Here is a 17,029-nt window from a genome sequence, read left to right on the forward strand (position 1 = left end):
AGCTCATCTAGAGAGAAAAAGTCAGAACCAAGACGAGAGTTCACCCCGAAGGTCCTAGAGTAGTTGGCTTTGGTGTGGAGTTCGTGTGCTCAGAGGAGAGGAGACAGGGACGTGCACAAGTAAATTACCATCACTGGAGGTTTGCAGTCTGAGACCAAGTGCAGTCTGTGTGCCAAGCATAGTAGCAGCTGGGGGCTCACGTGGGAAAACCAGCAATCTTTCTGGTTGGGGAGCTAGAGAAGTTAGGTGATGTGAACAGTCAAGCAGAATCTTATAAAAAGGTAAGCCAGAAAGAGGATCTTCAAACTTGATTACCCTCATTATTGACTGACCCTTAAGCCACACAGATGGAACAGAATCAAAGCAAACCAGCTAAGGACAAAGTACCTTTTGAGAAGAAACTGGAGTCACAACAGAAACAGAGTTTGCAATTCAAGCACAACCAAGAAAATTACCTGATAAAACGACAAGAAAAAATTATTGGTGGAAAAAATAACAAGAATCCAGAATCTCCATAATGTAACATTCAAATATCCAGGATACAATCTAAAATATTTCATCATATTTCATGTGATGAAACAAGAAAATAAAACATATTATGTTTGTCTTAAGGGAAAAGAAAATCAAGTCCAAACCTGAAATGAACAAAACGTTAGAAGTGATAAGAATTTTAAATCAGCTTTTATCCTCAATGAAACAAAACAAAATATGTTTCAAAGCATGAAAATTTGAACAGATAAATGAAGAGATGCTGGAGAGAAACAGAAGCAATAAAAAAAGAACCTAGTGAAAATTACAGAACTATAAAATATGATCATGAAAGACAAATATTCAGAATGGATTTAACAGCTGAGTTGACATGAAAGAGAGTGAACCTGAAGGCAGAGCAACAGAAACTATCCAAGGACAAGGACAGAGAGGAAAAAGGCCAAACCAAACAAAAACAAAAGCCAGAGGGACTGACCTATAAGATGATGGAAGGAAAACCTCCAATAATCTGCTCCTCCATGAAAGCAAAGAGAACACTGGCAGATATGATCAAAATCAACTTTTCCAGAACTCTCGAAATTACTTAAGTCTTCCAATAATCCTAGGAATGTTTAATTCAAGGAAAATGCCTGAATCTCAGTAAGAACAGTGAGCTTCACAGTGGTTTAACATTACCTAGTCCCACTCACTTTTTCCCAGCTTCACCATAGCTTTGAAACCAACAAACAGCCTTGCAACTGTGGTAGCTGTGAAAACCAGCACCCATGCAACCATTCAAGGGGGCAAAATGGGTTTGGAGTACCCCGAAAGCCCATCCTTTAGAGAGCTATCACTGTCTAACCTATCTGGTAGCTCACTTAAAAGCTCCATTCTAGGGCTTATCTTTTTCTTTCCTGACTCAGAGCTTACTTGAAGCAAACAGCACTATCCTCAAAGGATATTTAACTTTACAGGTGCCAGAGGCAGTGCACAAGAAGGAACTGATTAAAGACCCACCAGAAAATTTAAAAAGAAAAACTGGAGAATGGAGGTCTTCAAGGGCTTTCAAAATCTCCAAAATACTTCTGGAACTCTAGAAGTACATGGACATGTACAGTTAAAGGGCTGTGGACACATGCAGGAAAGACCTGAAAAGATTTACAACCTATGCCTGACTTTAAGGATCTGCACAAGCAGGAAGTAAAGGCTAATAAGGCAGAATTGTAAACTGTCTAATGCAGCATCAGAACTCCAAAGTAAAATAAAAGCTGACAGACCTAAAATAAGAAATAGATATTTCAACAATAACATTTAGATACTTCAATACTTATTTTTCAATTATGGATAGAACAATTAGAAGAAGATGAACAGGAAATAGAAGTCTTGAACAAAACTATAAGCCAACTAAACCTAACACACATCTACAGAACATTTTACTCAACAACAAACCACATTCATTATCTTCAAGTGCACCTGGGATATTCTCCAGAATATGTTTGGCTATAAGTTTCAATAAACTAAAAAAATAGAAACAACATAAAGTATGTTCTCTAAGTACAATGGGAAAAAGTGAGAAATCAGTATCAGAAGGAAGTGTGAGAAATCCAAAAATAGGTGGAAATTAAACAACACACTTCGAAATAACCAAAGCTGCTGCTGCTGCTGCTAAGTCGCTTCAGTTGTGTCTGATGCTGTGTGACCGCATAGATGGCAGCCCCCCAGGCTCTGCCTCCCTGGGATTCTCCAGGCAAGAACACTGGAGTGGGTTGCCATTTCCTTCTCCAATGCATGAAAGTGAAAAGTGAAAGTGAAGCCGCTCAATCATGTCCAATTCTTCGCGACTCCACAGACTGCAGCCTACCAGGCTCCTCCGTCCATGGGATTTTCCAGGCAAGAGTACTGGAGTGGGTTGCCATTGCCTTCTTCGAAATAACCAATATCTCAAGGCAAATTATAAAATACTTCAAGATGAATGAAAATGAAGATACAACAGACACAACTTATGGAACACAGCTAAAGCATTGCTTAGAGATATTTGCAGCTATAAACACCTATTTAAAAAAAAAAAAAAGTAAGAAAGATTTCAAATCAATAATCTAGACTTTCACCTCAAGAAACAAAAAAAAATAAATACATAAACCCAAGGCAAGATGAAGTAAATAATAAAGGCTAAGCAGAAATAAATGAAAGAGCAAAGAAAAATAATATCACTAAGATCAAAATTAGTTCTTTGGGGAAAAAACAATAAAATTGACAAACCTTTAGCTAGACAGATCAAGAAGAGAGAAGACTCAAATTACAAATATTAGTAATAACAGACATCACTATAAACCTTATAGAAACAGAAAGAATTGTTAAGAGAACACCATAACCACTATATGTCAACAGATTAGATGATAAATTAAATGGACAAACTCCTAGAAATACAAAAACTACCAAAACTGACTCAAGAAGAAATGAGTAATCTGAACAGACTTAACAAGCAGAGACTGAACTAGTAATTTAAAAACTTCCAACAAAAAATATTCCAGGCTCACATGGTTTTATTAATGAATTCTACCACATATTTAAAGAATTAACACCAATCCTTCAAAACCTGTTCCAAAAGACAGAAGAGTGAACACTTCCCAACTCATTTCATGAGCAAGTATAACAAGATATCCAAATATACTTGATACTAAGAACAAAAAAGAAAAGATATGAGAAAAGTATAGAACAAAATCTTTTATGAAGACAGCCATAAAAAATTCTCAGAAAAATTTAGCAACCTCAATCTTACAACATGTAAAAACAATTATATTGTGACCAAGTGAGATTTATTCCAAGAACATAAGACTGACTTAACATACAAAAATGAATCAACTTTATAAACCATATCAATAAAATAAAGGATAAAATCCACAAGATTATCTTAACAGATGCAAAAAAAAAAAAAGCAGTTGATAAAATCCAACCATTCCATGTTAAAAATACTCAAATTAGGAACAGAAGGCAACTTTCTCAAAATGATAAGGCCATCTATGAAAAACCCACAATTAACATCATATTCATGGCATCCGGTCCCATCACTTCATGGGAAATAGATGGGGAAATAGTGGAAACAGTGGCAGACTTTATTTTGGGGGGGGGTCCAAAATCACTGCAGATCGTGACTGCAGCCATGAAATTAAAAGACACTTACTCCTGGGAAGCAAAGTTATGACCAACCTAGACAGCATATTAAAAAGCAGCGACATTACTTTGTCAACAAAGGTTCATCTAGTCAAGGCTATGGTTTTTCCAGTGGTCATGTATGCATGTAAGAGTTGGACTATAAAGAAAGCTGAGCACCGAAAAATTGGTGCTTTTGAACTGTGGTGTTGGAGAAGACTCTTGAGAGTCCCTTGGACTGCAAGGAGATCCAACCAGTCTATCCTAAAGGAGATCAGTCCTGGGTGTTCATTGGAAGGACTGATGTTGAAGCTCAAACTCCAATACTTTGGCCACCAGATGCAAAGAGCTGACTCATTTGAAAAGACCCTAATGCTGGGAAAGATTGAGGGCAGGAGGAGAAGGGGAATGACAGAGGATGAGATGGTTGGATGGCATCACCGACTCAATGGACATGAGTTTGGGTAAACTCTGGGAGTTGGTGATGGACAGGGAGGCCTGGCGTGCTGCGGTTCATGGGGTTGCAAAGAGTAGGACACGACTGAGTGACTGAACTGAACTTAATGGTAAAAAATTGAATGCTTTCCCCCTTAGATAGAAAAAAGCTAAGGATGTCCATTCTTGCCACTTCTGCTCAACACTGTATTGGAGGTTCTAGCCAGATCAATTAAGGAAGAAAAATGAAATGAATTCAGATCAGAAAGGAAGAAGTAAAATTAACTTTATTAACAGATGACATGATCATATAGGTGAAAAACTCCAAAGAATCCATTTAAAAAATTTGAACTAGTGAATGAAGGATGCAGATACAAGATCAATATAATCAACTTTACTGCAAATTCCCTGGTAGTCCAATTGTTAGGACTCAACACTCACTTCTGGGGCTGGGGTTCAAATCCAGTTGGGAAACTCAGATCCCGGAAGCCTCTGGTATAGCCAAACATACATATATATATATATATATATATATATAAATTTTATTTCTATACACTACCAATGAACATTCTGAAAATGAACTTTTAAAAAAATCCATTTACAATGGCATCAAACTAAATAAACTAGGAATATATTCAGCAAAAGAAGTAAATGACTTGTACACTGAAAACCACAACACTGAAAGAAATTAAACAAGACCAAACAAATGGAAAGATAGACTGTGTTAATGGAAGTGGAAGAAGTAATAATGCTAAGATAGCAACACTTCCTAAATTGATGCAATCTTTATCAAAGTCCCACCCAGCTGTCCTTCTGCAGAAGTTGAGAAAACAAACTGATTTTAAAAGACCAAAATAAATGGAAAATATACATCCATAGATTAGAAGACTCTACATTAAGATGGCAATCCCCTCCCCACCAAAACTAACCTATAGAATCAATGCAATTCCAAACAAAATTCAAGTAAGCTTTTTAAAAGAAACTGATAAGCAGATTTTAAGGTCATTCAAGAAGGCAAAGGGCCTTTTATTCTGAAAAAGAATAAAGCTGGAAGACTAAAGATACTTGATCTTAAGACCTACTACAAAGTTACAACCGAGACAGTATATTATTGGCACTGGACTTCTCAGGTGGCACTAGTGGTTAAGCACCTGCCTGCCAATGCAGGAGAGGTACGAGACACGAGTTCAATCCCTTGGTCGAGAAGATCCCCTGGAGGAGGAAATGGCAACCCACTCCAGTATTCTTACCTGGAGGAATCCCATGGACAGAGGAGCATGGTGGGATACAGTCCATAGGGTCGCAGAGTTGGACACAACTGAAGCAACTAAGCACGGACATACAGGCCAATGGAACATAACAGAAAGTTTGGAAATAAACTCATAGTCAGTTGACTTATGACAAAAATCAACTTTTTGCAAAAAAAAAAAAACATTTTCAAAAAAGGTGTGCAGATAATTCACTAGAAACAAGATAATCTTTCCAAAAAAATGGTAGGGGAACTGATAACTACAGAGGGAAAAGTCCCTGAACTTCATCTTGTATCATATATGAAAACTGACTCAAAATGTATTACAAACCTGAACACAAATATGAAAACTATTATATAGCTAGAAGCAAACAAAAGATAAAATCTTTATGATGTTGAGTTGGACAAAGATTTCTTAAACAGAACACCAAAAGTTGAAAACTACAGAAAAACAAAATAAGTAAAATGGACCTCATGAAGACTGAAAACTTTTGTTCTTTGAAAAACACAGTTAAGAAAACAAAACAGTAAGCAACAGACTGGGCAAAAAATTTTGTGAAACACATATTTAAAAAGGCCTTGTATCCAGACTACATAAGGACTCTAAAAGGCTCTGGTCGAGATTTCACATACCCAGAGCTCAATAATATGATGTCAAATAATACCTCTTCTCTACCTTTCTAGAAAGTGTTAAAAGATTTAAATGGATGATTCATACAAAAAAAGGTACGTGAATGGGCAAAAGCACATGAAAAGATGCTGAACATCACTAACCATGAGGGAAATAAAAATTTAAACCACAATGAGATACCATTATCCACCCACTTAGAATAGCTAAATACTTTTAAAGACTGACAATACCAAGTGCTTGCAAAGATATGGAGCTATCAGAACTCTCTCATACTGCTGATGGGAATGTAAAACAGTATACTCATTTTGAAAAACCAAACAGCAATACTTCAGAAAGTAAAACATATATTTACTATACAATCCGTCCATTCTAATTCTAGATAGATGTCCGAGAAGAATGAACACATGCCCAAGAAGACTTATTCACAGCTAGGGGTCAGCAATGGGGGATAAGAAAAACATAAGGGATACCTGTGGTGATGAAACTGTTCTGTATCAATGTGAGTATTTGTGACTGTATCAATGTGAATATTTGCTTGTGATACTCTGCTTTAGTTTTGCAAGATGTTATCACTGAGGGAAAATGGGTAAACAGTATACAGGATCTCTTGTGTCATTTCATACAATTATATGTGAATCTACAATTTCCTCAAAATAAACAGTTTAATTACAAACATAACAAAACTCATTCACAAATGGAGCAGCATTACTTATAATAGCTCCAAAACAGAAGCAACTGGAATGTCCTTCAACTCATGAGTAGATAAACCAATGACATTATATCCAACTCACGGATTACCATTTTCAGCAACTAAAGGGAACAAAATTATATATGCAACAACATGGATGAATCTCAAAAACACTGTGCTAAGTGAAATAAATAAAACACCAAAATTAAATACTATGTAATTCTATTTACATGAACAGTAGTTTAAAAAAAAAAAACAGTAGGTCAGAAAATGCCAGGGGATGGGACTGTGGGGAATAGAGTACAAGGGACAGGAGGAAACCTTTTAGTACAGAATTATATAGCTCCTTCTACAATTTGAATATGTCAGCTGTTATATGATCATGTACAATTATCAAAATTCACACCATACACATAAAATTGGTGAAATCTGTTATTTAAATAATATTTTTAATCACCAAAAAGAGAAAAACATTAAGGCTTAGAAAATTAATACCTGTTAGCGTCTTTCCTGCATTCAAAGGAGGTGCAATGACTCTGAAAAGTTTCTGCATGAAAATTAATAGAAGAACAATCAACATCATCTTTAAAAAAAATTTCCAAAAATAATTAACATCTTATGCTATAATCACCTTTCTCTGATTGAATTAGTCATTTGCTATTAAGATTAAATATAAAAACTTTTAATGTGGACATAAACTGCTTCAGTAGGATCACTAGGAAATAATCATTGTTGTCATATTCCTCACTGAAAGAAACTATTTAACAAATACCAGTTAGAAGAAAGTCTTTGTTGAGAACATTATTTCTAATATAAGCTATGCTTAGACTCCTAAAAGAGCTTTATTTTTTAAAAAATAGTAAGCAAATCAAAGGATTAGTAGCCCACCAAAATAATAAGAAAGATTACTGTAAGCTGAAAACATGTGAACAATCAGCAGTCACAGAAAAAGACGTCGAAATGGAAGCAGAGCCTATGAAAATACAAGATTAATGGCAAAACTACGCTGGCCTTCCTGAAAGGAAGTTTACTGTTTGGGAGAAGACAGACCCTAAGCACTGGGAAGTGGGGCAAATCCAACTATTCATTAGCATCAAAAGCCTGATAAAGCTCTTCATATTTTCCCAGGAAACCTAAATCCCTCCCTCCTCACATTCCAAGTTTCGTTAAACTGGTAGATAAGCCTCTCCCTCTGACTGTTTAGTGATTCACTCATTTCTGAGTTCTCCCAGTACAAGTGTGAATAAACCTTGTCTTTTCCCCTGTCAATCTGTTCATTGTCAGTTAATTCAGTCTTCTCCCCACCATTTGGATTTCAGTTGGTAGAGGAAAAGTTTTCCCTCCCAACACAAGGCACTATTACATCAGAACCGGCCAAAACTAGAACTAAGGAAAGATTTCAGAGACTATGGTAATCATCTCAAATATGGTGACACTGTCTTTCATTCTAGAAAAACTAGAAAATTTCAAAAGGCAATACAGTTCCTCTTTTTTTAAAATTTTTAGTTCACATTGGCGTATAGTTGACTTACAATGTTGTGTTAAGGGAGGAAAGGAACAGGCTGAGCTGACTCCATCTTGAAAAAGAAGGAAACTCCATCTTGCACTTTCAGTGAGCTTTGGACTATGTGCCTGGTAGCCAAGGGGATAACATAACTACGGCCAAACTGGTCTCCCGGACTGATAAACACCAGATTCCAAACCAAGATTTCCCATTGCCAAAAAGAATGTGATAATCCCCTACGTAGTCAGTCACCTTTGTCATCTTTATGGCACCCATTGGGGTAGGCTACAATGTATAACTAGCTGATCCTTCTGATTATGAATCATGGCTGTAACCTGACTGTATCTCCCTTTAACACTTTCCAGTCTAGGTTTAAGGAATATGGGAACGTGGGCTTGAGCAGTACACTTAAGGAATATAACGTTTTCACAAAAGTCGGTCGGGGTCCTTGGCTAAGGGAGACTCTGTCCTGGGCCCACCGGTGTAATAAACTGCACTCCACTAGCTCCATTGTCCTCTGAGTGAGTTTGCTTCCTGGAATGCGTGGCTACAACAGTGTTAGTTTCAGGTGTACAACAAAGTGATTTAGTTATACATATACATATATCTATTCTTTTTCAGATTCTTCTAATTTGGACCTCTTTAAACTGAAATAACTAAACTTTAAACACTGAATAGTGATTTCTTTACAGGCAGAGAATTATAAAAGGGCAATCACAGGATGTCTCTAACTTCCCGCTGCTAAAATCTCCAAATAACTATTTAATAACAAACACCAAGCTCCTGCTGAAAGTCATTAAACTTGAAAACTACTCAAAAAAAAAAAAACCAAGGCAACCTCAACAGTAAAGTGTTCCATCTGAGATGCATAGCTATAAATACAAACCAGATTCTGAGCAATAAAAAATCCACACAAAACAAAAACTTCAAAAGCAGCAATAACAAAAACCCCACAACCATTTTTGTCAACATAGAATGCATCAAATCAGAATCTGTTTGCAGGGATTATTTTGAGAGAAACTAGAAACTGCATTAATTCTTCCTAATTGTGGTTTAATAGTTTAATTGTGGTTTAAAAATGGAGAACATTTTTGCATGCACAGAGGTCATGGACCTCACTGAAGAGGCAGCTGAGAAGTGTTCAAATGTTAAGAATACTTATTTGAAACACAGACAATCAAAATCAAAACCAGTGTGGGAAGGCTGTGGCACTCATCTGGAAAATGACCAAGAGAAAAGAAGTACACAAAAGTTAAGGAATTATGAATTAGAGGGATATTCACCTTCCAAGTGAAAAGAAAACTGAAATATCATGGAATGACTGCTGACTTAAAAACTGTAAATGCTTTTGGATGTTCATTAAACATGCAAAAATGTTGACTGATGCCTTCAGGAGACGCCTGGATCTTCTGACCCAGGTAATGAAGGCACTGCAATAACACAGTGGGCTGGCAGGGAGCTACATGCGTGCTAAGTCGCTTCAGTCATGCCTGACTCTTTAAGACCCTATGGACCATCGCCCACCAGGCTCCTCTGTCCATGGGATTCTTCAGGCAAGAATACTGGAGTAGGTTGCCATTTCCTCCTCCAGGGGATCTTCCTGACATATCCACAATCCATAACCCTTAATTCTGTCTTCAAATTTAAAGGAACTAACATGATGGAGACAGGTTTGTTTCTTTTAAAAATAAACCCAAATGCTTTTTAGGTGCTCTTTTCTAAAGGTAAGGATAATAAGAAATTCTAATGAATGCTAGAAAATTCTGAAATGGGAAAAGCAACAAATTAGCTATTAACAAATAACGACCTCTCACCATTTTCAGGAGTTTACCCTAGCAGAATATAGCTACAAAACAGCATTACTCAATAGTACCATTACTCCATACATAGTAATAGATTATTACTCTATTATAGAATAGAATGATTATTAATAAATTATTTATTAATATTCATTAATAAATAATTAATAAACATTCTATTCTACAGTATAGAATAAATTTCTTGTAACTTTTGGAAAAGCTACAATAATATGAAAATCTTTTAGAAAACAAAACTTAAAAAAAAAAAGTCTCACAGGCTTTTATCTATTGTTCCCTGGGATTAAACACCTAAAACTTATGCAGATAAAAAGAATGCAATGGCATATAGGTATATGAAGGTATAAAATTATAAAGAGTATCTAAAGTCCTGAACAACAATGGGTGCAAGTCTAATAAACCTACAAGACAATTTAAAGTGACAAACTATTCAAAGCAAATGGAGAGAAGGGAAAAGATATTAATAGACAATATAAAATATGTGTACAAATTAGGAAGAATCTTACCTCCATTGGACTAATAAATTCATTCATGCCTCTGTTGTAGACATAGATCATAGCATCATATAGTCGATTTTCCCAACACATGAGAACTATCTGTAAAAAGGAAATGTCGCTTGGTCCACACAATTTAGTAAGTCTTACCAATTATTTTCCTCAAAGCTTTAATTATGGGTAAGATTTTGAATTCTCTTTCCTAATTTTTCTTATTCCTTCTCTGAAAAAAACCTGAAATTAAAGTACTCAAACACAATGCCAGGGGAAGAGCTGTTGTAGGTTCAACATTACTTTAAATAGTATAATAGCTACTTTTAAACATCCTCCAATATATGATTTTATTTCTTCTCTATCCTCCCCCTTTCCATATCCATTCTAGTGACCTTTGGTCACTAGTTCTACAAATATTTACTAAACATTTATATTCAGGTCCTCTCCTCAGCATTGGGATAATAGGTAAGACAAATCCAGATCTAGTCTCTACCCTGACAGCACTTCCATTCATCCTGGACACTCACCAAAAGGGGCACAAAATGGTATGTGAATCATGACTTGGGGAAGATACTCAATTATGCAAATAGTTCATTTACAAATGTGGTAAGTCTATAAAGGAAACTGTCTTGGTCTGGAGTATTCAGAAAGTCATCCCTAAGGGAGCAATATTTAAGTTAGGACCTAACGGATGCATGAAATTAAAAGACACTTGGTTCTTGGAAGAAAAGCTATGACGAACCTAGACAGAATATTAAAAAGCAGGGACATTACTTTGTCGTCAAAGGTCCATATAGTCAAAGCTGTGGTTTTTCCAGTAGTTACGTATGGATGTGAGAGCTGGACAATAAAAAAAGCTGAGTGCCAAAGAACTGATGCCTTCGAAATGTGGTGCTGGAGAAGGCTTTTGAGAGTCCCTTGGACAGCAAGGAGATCAAATCAGTCAATCCTAAAGGAAATCAACCCTGAATATTCACTGGGAGGACTGATGCTGAAGCTCCAACACTTTGGCCACCTGATGTGAAGAGCCGACTCAGTGGAAAAGACCCGATGCTGGGAAAGACTGAAGACTAGAGGAGAAGGGGCGACAGAGGATGAGACGGTTGGGTGGCATCACCAATTCAATGGACATGAGTTTGAGCAAACTCTGGGAGATGGTGGAGCACAGGGAACCCTGGAGTGCTGGAGTCCACGGGGTCGCAGAGTTGGACACGACTGAGTGACTAAACAACGACAAGAGATGCACGTATGTAAGCCAAAGGCAGAGGTGGAAGTGAGGGGTTTTGCAGGCAGAAGGAGCAGAAAGGATGAAAGGAGCTTGAAGTGGTTAACGATGGATAGAAATCAATTTGAGAAAATAGAAGAGGAACAGAGATGACTTGAAGGATCAAGTTCAGTTGCTCAGTCGTGTCCAACTCTTTGCAACACCATAGACTATAGCCCGCCAGGCTCCTCTGTCCATGGAATTTTCCAGGCAACAACACTGGAGTGGGTTGTCATTTCCTCCTCCAGGGGATCTTCCTGACCCAGGAATCGAATCCATGTCTCCAACATTAGCAGGTGGATTTTTTTTTTCTTTTACCACTGAGTCACCTGCGAAGCCCTGACTTGAAGTATGTAGTACATCATACTCTGTTCCTATGAGAGCTAAATTATAGTACTTAAGTGAAAGAAGACTGAAGTAGAAGAGCAGAGGTCAAAGAAGGAGAATGGTAAGGAACAGCCAAAGAGGTTCAGAGGGAAAATGGAAGTGAGGTGTCATGGAAGAGTTTTCCCAGACAAAGGCATGTTCTGGGTCCTCTTCTCATCCTCTCAGCCAGTGTCAAGGTCATACACATCTTTATAGCTTCCCTAACCTCCCCTCTGACCCACATATTCAGCCACTGACTTGATATCTTCACCTAAATGTCTATGTCTAGTAGTATCTCAAAATAAAACTGCAAAATATACCTTCTGATTTGTCTCCTACACTCAGATCTATCCCAGTCTTCCAATCTTCTTAAAGGAATTACTATCCACCTTGCTTCTCAAGCCAAAATATTAGGCAAGAGTCTTAAATTCTCTCCTTCTACACCTTCAGGTCTGATTCATCAGAAAATGAGTTCTACCTACAAAACATTCCCAAAGTCAAGCCATCTCTCTTCACTTCACCACTACCATCTCTGGCCAGTATACCTCCTTTTGACTAGCTCTTAACCAATTTCCTTGCTTCTCTACTAGGTCCCTATCTCTCATTCTGCTACCCATAAGCAAATCAAAGTAATCTCATTTAAAATCTTTTGAGGATTTCACATAACACTCAGAATAAAACAGAAAAATGTACCCTGCTCTAAAAGAGCTACCTCTCTTTTTCAACCAAGTTGTTTTTCTTTCATTTGTAACTTTAACACCCAAGGGCTTCCCCTGTGGCTCAATGGTAAAGAATCAGACTGCAATGCAGGAGACACAGGAGACCTGGGTTCAATTCCTGGGTCAGAAAGATCCCCTGAAGGAGGGCATGGCAACCCACTTTAGTATTCTTGCCTGGAGAATCCTATGGACAGAGGAGGCTTGTGGGCTACAGTCCATGGGGTCATAAAGAGTCAGACATGACTGAGTGACTAAGCATGTTAATACCCAAGGCACAGCTTTTTTTTTGCTTTTTTGCATCAGTTGTTGCTTTTACCCATAACAATCTTCTCCTCCAAGATCTTTGCATTACTGATTCCTCTTGTAATTCAGATTCCAGAATCAATCAGACTCAATGCTACTTTCTCAAGAAAGTTTTCTATAACAATCTAAGATAATCTCTCATTCTCTCTTTACCTATTGCCTGTTTCACTTTTAACAGAACATTTGTTTTGGATATTTTGGTTTGTTTACTTGTTTGTCTCTTACTGTCAAACCTTTTTCTTTTTTTTGCTAATGTAAGCCTTATGAGAGGACAAGCCTTGTCTACTGGGTTCATGAAAGCATACTTAGAGCCTGTCACTCAATAAATTCTTCTTGAATTAATTAATAAATGCTGTTGAAGGAATTTGGGAAATGCCATTTGATATAGTGGACATGGAGGTCATTACAGACTCTAGTGAAAGCAAAGTTGAAGAATTATTAGGATGTGAATGAAATAGAAGAAGCAATCTAGAAAATACTTTCAAAATGTGGGAAAGAAAGGAGAGAAAGAGCAGGGGAAGGAAGGAATCCAGCTGCAAGGGGGAAATGAGATGTGGAGGTAAGGCAAGAGGAAGAAGTAGAAGATTTGATACAGAGAGAAAGGAATCTGAGGGGGAGATTGTTTAAACTGCTTTTTTAACATGAAAAAGAGTAGATATACTAACCCAGTGTTGGAGAAAAAGCTAAAAATGTTGGAAGGAGAAGAAATTAGAAATTTCTCTTATATCAGTGACAGGTAAATAAAGCTAGAATGATAACATGCTCTCAAATCAATGGACCTAATGTCAGATGTGAAGATTATGCCAACTTACCCATGTGACAGAAAGGCATATATAGAAGAGGAACTGGTTTTTGCAAACTCACAGGCATTCATACAGAGCTTCCAGGAAGAAAACAAGAATCATTTTTCAAACCCTTCATTTCCATGTGATTTTCCACATTAAAAAAAAAAAAAAAAAACCTATTGGTCCTTCTAACTTTGTAAGTCACTCGTATTTTAGATCATAGGGCTCAGCCCCTTGGTATCTTTGTGCCTTCGCTCATAACTGGACTAATGTGAAACTGAAGAGTTAAATGAAGAGTTAGTGAAGTGTCTTAGGTCAGATACATATTTGCTCCTCAATTAAGGACTTAATACTTGTTCTGGAGACCTCAGATATGCTGGAAGCATTTTATCAAACAACAGGTTGGCTAATCAAGCTAAAATGTCCGAAAATTTGCTTTTTATACTATGCTCTGTATTTCAAAACAATGTATGAAAGTTATCAACTCTGGACATGCAAACTAACTTTTCAAAAAAATGGCTTCATACTCTCAAAAGTAAAAATATTCTATTATTCATGTGAAAGTACTTATAGTTGAAATTCATTTGCAGGATGAAAACTGCAGTAGTGAACAAACTGATGAAGGAGGATCAGCCAATAATTATTTACTGAGCAACTACCAAATATAAACTCCATGTGAAGAGGTCTGGGGGATATCAAAGAAACCAAAGGCTTGCAGGATTTTCTAATCTAGCTCCCAATAAAGAACACTTCAAAGAAATATACTGATAAATACAAGTTTATGAGACCTCTTATTACCAAAAAGTGCTCAAAAATAATTCGGGTTGATATAGAGTGAGGCCTAATAAAATCAGATAAATATAATCAATAAAGGAATGATGTCTATTCCATAATTTAGTAGACTGCCTATAAACTCACCTGCTGAATATCTAGGCTGGTGATATCCATATGTACAATGAGGGCTTCCACATTTTCCATTAACTTTTTATCTTGGAAATGAACAATCAAGTCTTTCATTACCTGGGGTGTGATCCCCATCAATTTATCACTTAAAATATACGGTTCAAGGCACTCCAGAAACACTCCTTTGGCCACTGAATTCTCACTTAATTTATCATACACCTGGCTAAATAAAAGATCCCTGTAACAGAATGGGGAAAAATACTTTTAGGAACATTCCAACCATCCATTAAATTCAGTCTTCTAAGTATATCTCATCTTTCTATTTCAACTTCCAAGGTTTATTAAAAATAGCAACAATATTTGCGTAAAGCTTTATGTTTAGAAAAATCTCATATTATATATACTATCCTAATTAATTTGCCCAATACTTTTTACAGATAAAAAGTGTTGAGGAAGTTAAATTATTTGCTGGAAGTCAGTTAGCTAACAAGGGGATAGAGTCAGAATTTGAATCAGTCTTCTGGCCTCAACTCTGCTGAATCCCTATGACACACCGCTTCTTAAAGACAATACCAATATGAGAGCAGGTAGTACGGAGACTTTGATGAAGTAGAAAAAAATAAATGGACTATTAACAATTTATCCTTTCCTCTTTCCTGGTATCTAAATCTTCCCATCTTATCTGCATGGCTAATTTGCTTCTTTATCTAGTTCTTGCCCCTTGCTTCCCAAAGGGTTTAGGTAGTGATAATTGAGGGAAAGGAAAAAGAAAATGCTCAATATTTTAAAAACATGGCTGAAAACTTTTATTGCAGAAACAAAAAAAAAGGTAATTAAACAAATGCTGCCACACTCAATAACTGTTTTATTTATTTTGCAGTTCTTCTGCAAAGAATAATTTTATTATTTTAAGATTTTTTTATGTGGACCATTTTTAAAGTCTTTATTGAATTTATTACAATATTGCTTCTGTTTTTTATTTTTATTTATTTATTACTGGATTTTTGGCCAAGAGGCATATGTGATCTCAGCTCCTTGATCAGGAACTGAACATGCATCCCCTGCACTGGGATGTGAAGTCTTAGCCACTGAAACACCAAGGAAATCCCCAGAAACAATGTTAGAGTTATATTCATCATAGATACGATCTGAATTTTGTTTTCATGCAATTATATGATAGCATTGTTCTAAGTTTCTAGTCACTCTTTAAAATTATCATTTTGTCTAACTTAAGTGTCAATATGCCGAAACATCAGAATTTATTTAGCTATTCCTGTAGGATAACACTACTATTTCACTATAATGAGTAAGGCCACAATGAACATCTCCTTATGTAGTCTTTCCATTTGGGATACTTATTAATAATTCCTTAGTCATTCTACGTTTAGAAATTTATTTAAAGTCAAAAGATACCAAAAAAAAAAAAAGTGTGTCATTTAAGTGCTAGGAAAACTGAACAGCTAAGTGTAAAAGAATGAAATCTGAACAGTTCCTAACACCATACACAAAAATAAACTCAAAATGGATTAAAAACTTAAAAGTAAAGCCAGAAACTATAAAGCTCTTAGAGGAAAACATAGGCAGTACACACTTTGACCTATATCACAGCAAGATTCTCTCTAACCCACCTCCTAGATTAATCGAAATAAAAACCAAAACAAACAAATGGGACCTAAAAAACCTAAAAGCTTTTGCACAGCAAAGGAAACTATAAACAAGGTGAAAAGGCAACCCTCAGAATGGGAAAAAATAATTGCAAATGAAGCAACTGACAAAGAGTTAATCTCCAAAATATATAAGTAGCTCATATAGCTCAGTATCAGAAAAACAAACAACTCAATCAAATTAAGGTCAGAAGACCTATAAACAGACATTTATCCAAAGAAGACATAAAGATGGTCAATAAACACATGAAAAGATGCTCAATATTGCTCATTATTAAAGAAACGCAAACCAAAACTACAATGAGGTATCATCTTACACCAGTCAGAATGGCGATCACCAAAAAATTTACAAATAAATGTTGGAGAGGATGTGGAGAAAAGGGAACCCTCCTGCACTGCTGATGGAACTATAAACTGATACAGTCATTATGGAAAACAGTATGAAGATTCCTTTAGAAACTAAGAATAAATCTACCATATGACCCAGCAGTGCCACTACTGTGCATATACCCTAAGAAAAGCACAATTCAAAAAGACACATAAACCCCAATGATCACTGCAGCAACATCTTCAATAGCCAGGACATGGAAGCAAC

General features: G+C 36.4%; 1 protein-coding gene across 5 annotated transcripts in view; it reads right to left on the bottom strand.

Moving 5' to 3' along the window:
- VPS8 (VPS8 subunit of CORVET complex) overlaps positions 1-17,029 on the bottom strand; it is a 285,565-nt gene that overhangs the window by 178,440 nt on the left and 90,096 nt on the right. For all 5 annotated transcript variants that reach the window (XM_043473511.1, XM_043473513.1, XM_043473510.1 and 2 more), the window contains 3 exons: positions 14,786-15,008; positions 10,449-10,538; positions 7,117-7,168 (listed from right to left, as the gene is read on the bottom strand). In XM_043473511.1, coding sequence (XP_043329446.1) covers positions 7,117-7,168; positions 10,449-10,538; positions 14,786-15,008 — 365 coding nt within the window. The remainder of the gene's footprint in view (positions 1-7,116; positions 7,169-10,448; positions 10,539-14,785; positions 15,009-17,029) is intronic.

This window comes from Cervus canadensis, chromosome 7, assembly GCF_019320065.1.
Source record: "Cervus canadensis isolate Bull #8, Minnesota chromosome 7, ASM1932006v1, whole genome shotgun sequence".
Classification (NCBI taxonomy): Eukaryota; Metazoa; Chordata; class Mammalia; order Artiodactyla; family Cervidae; genus Cervus; species Cervus canadensis.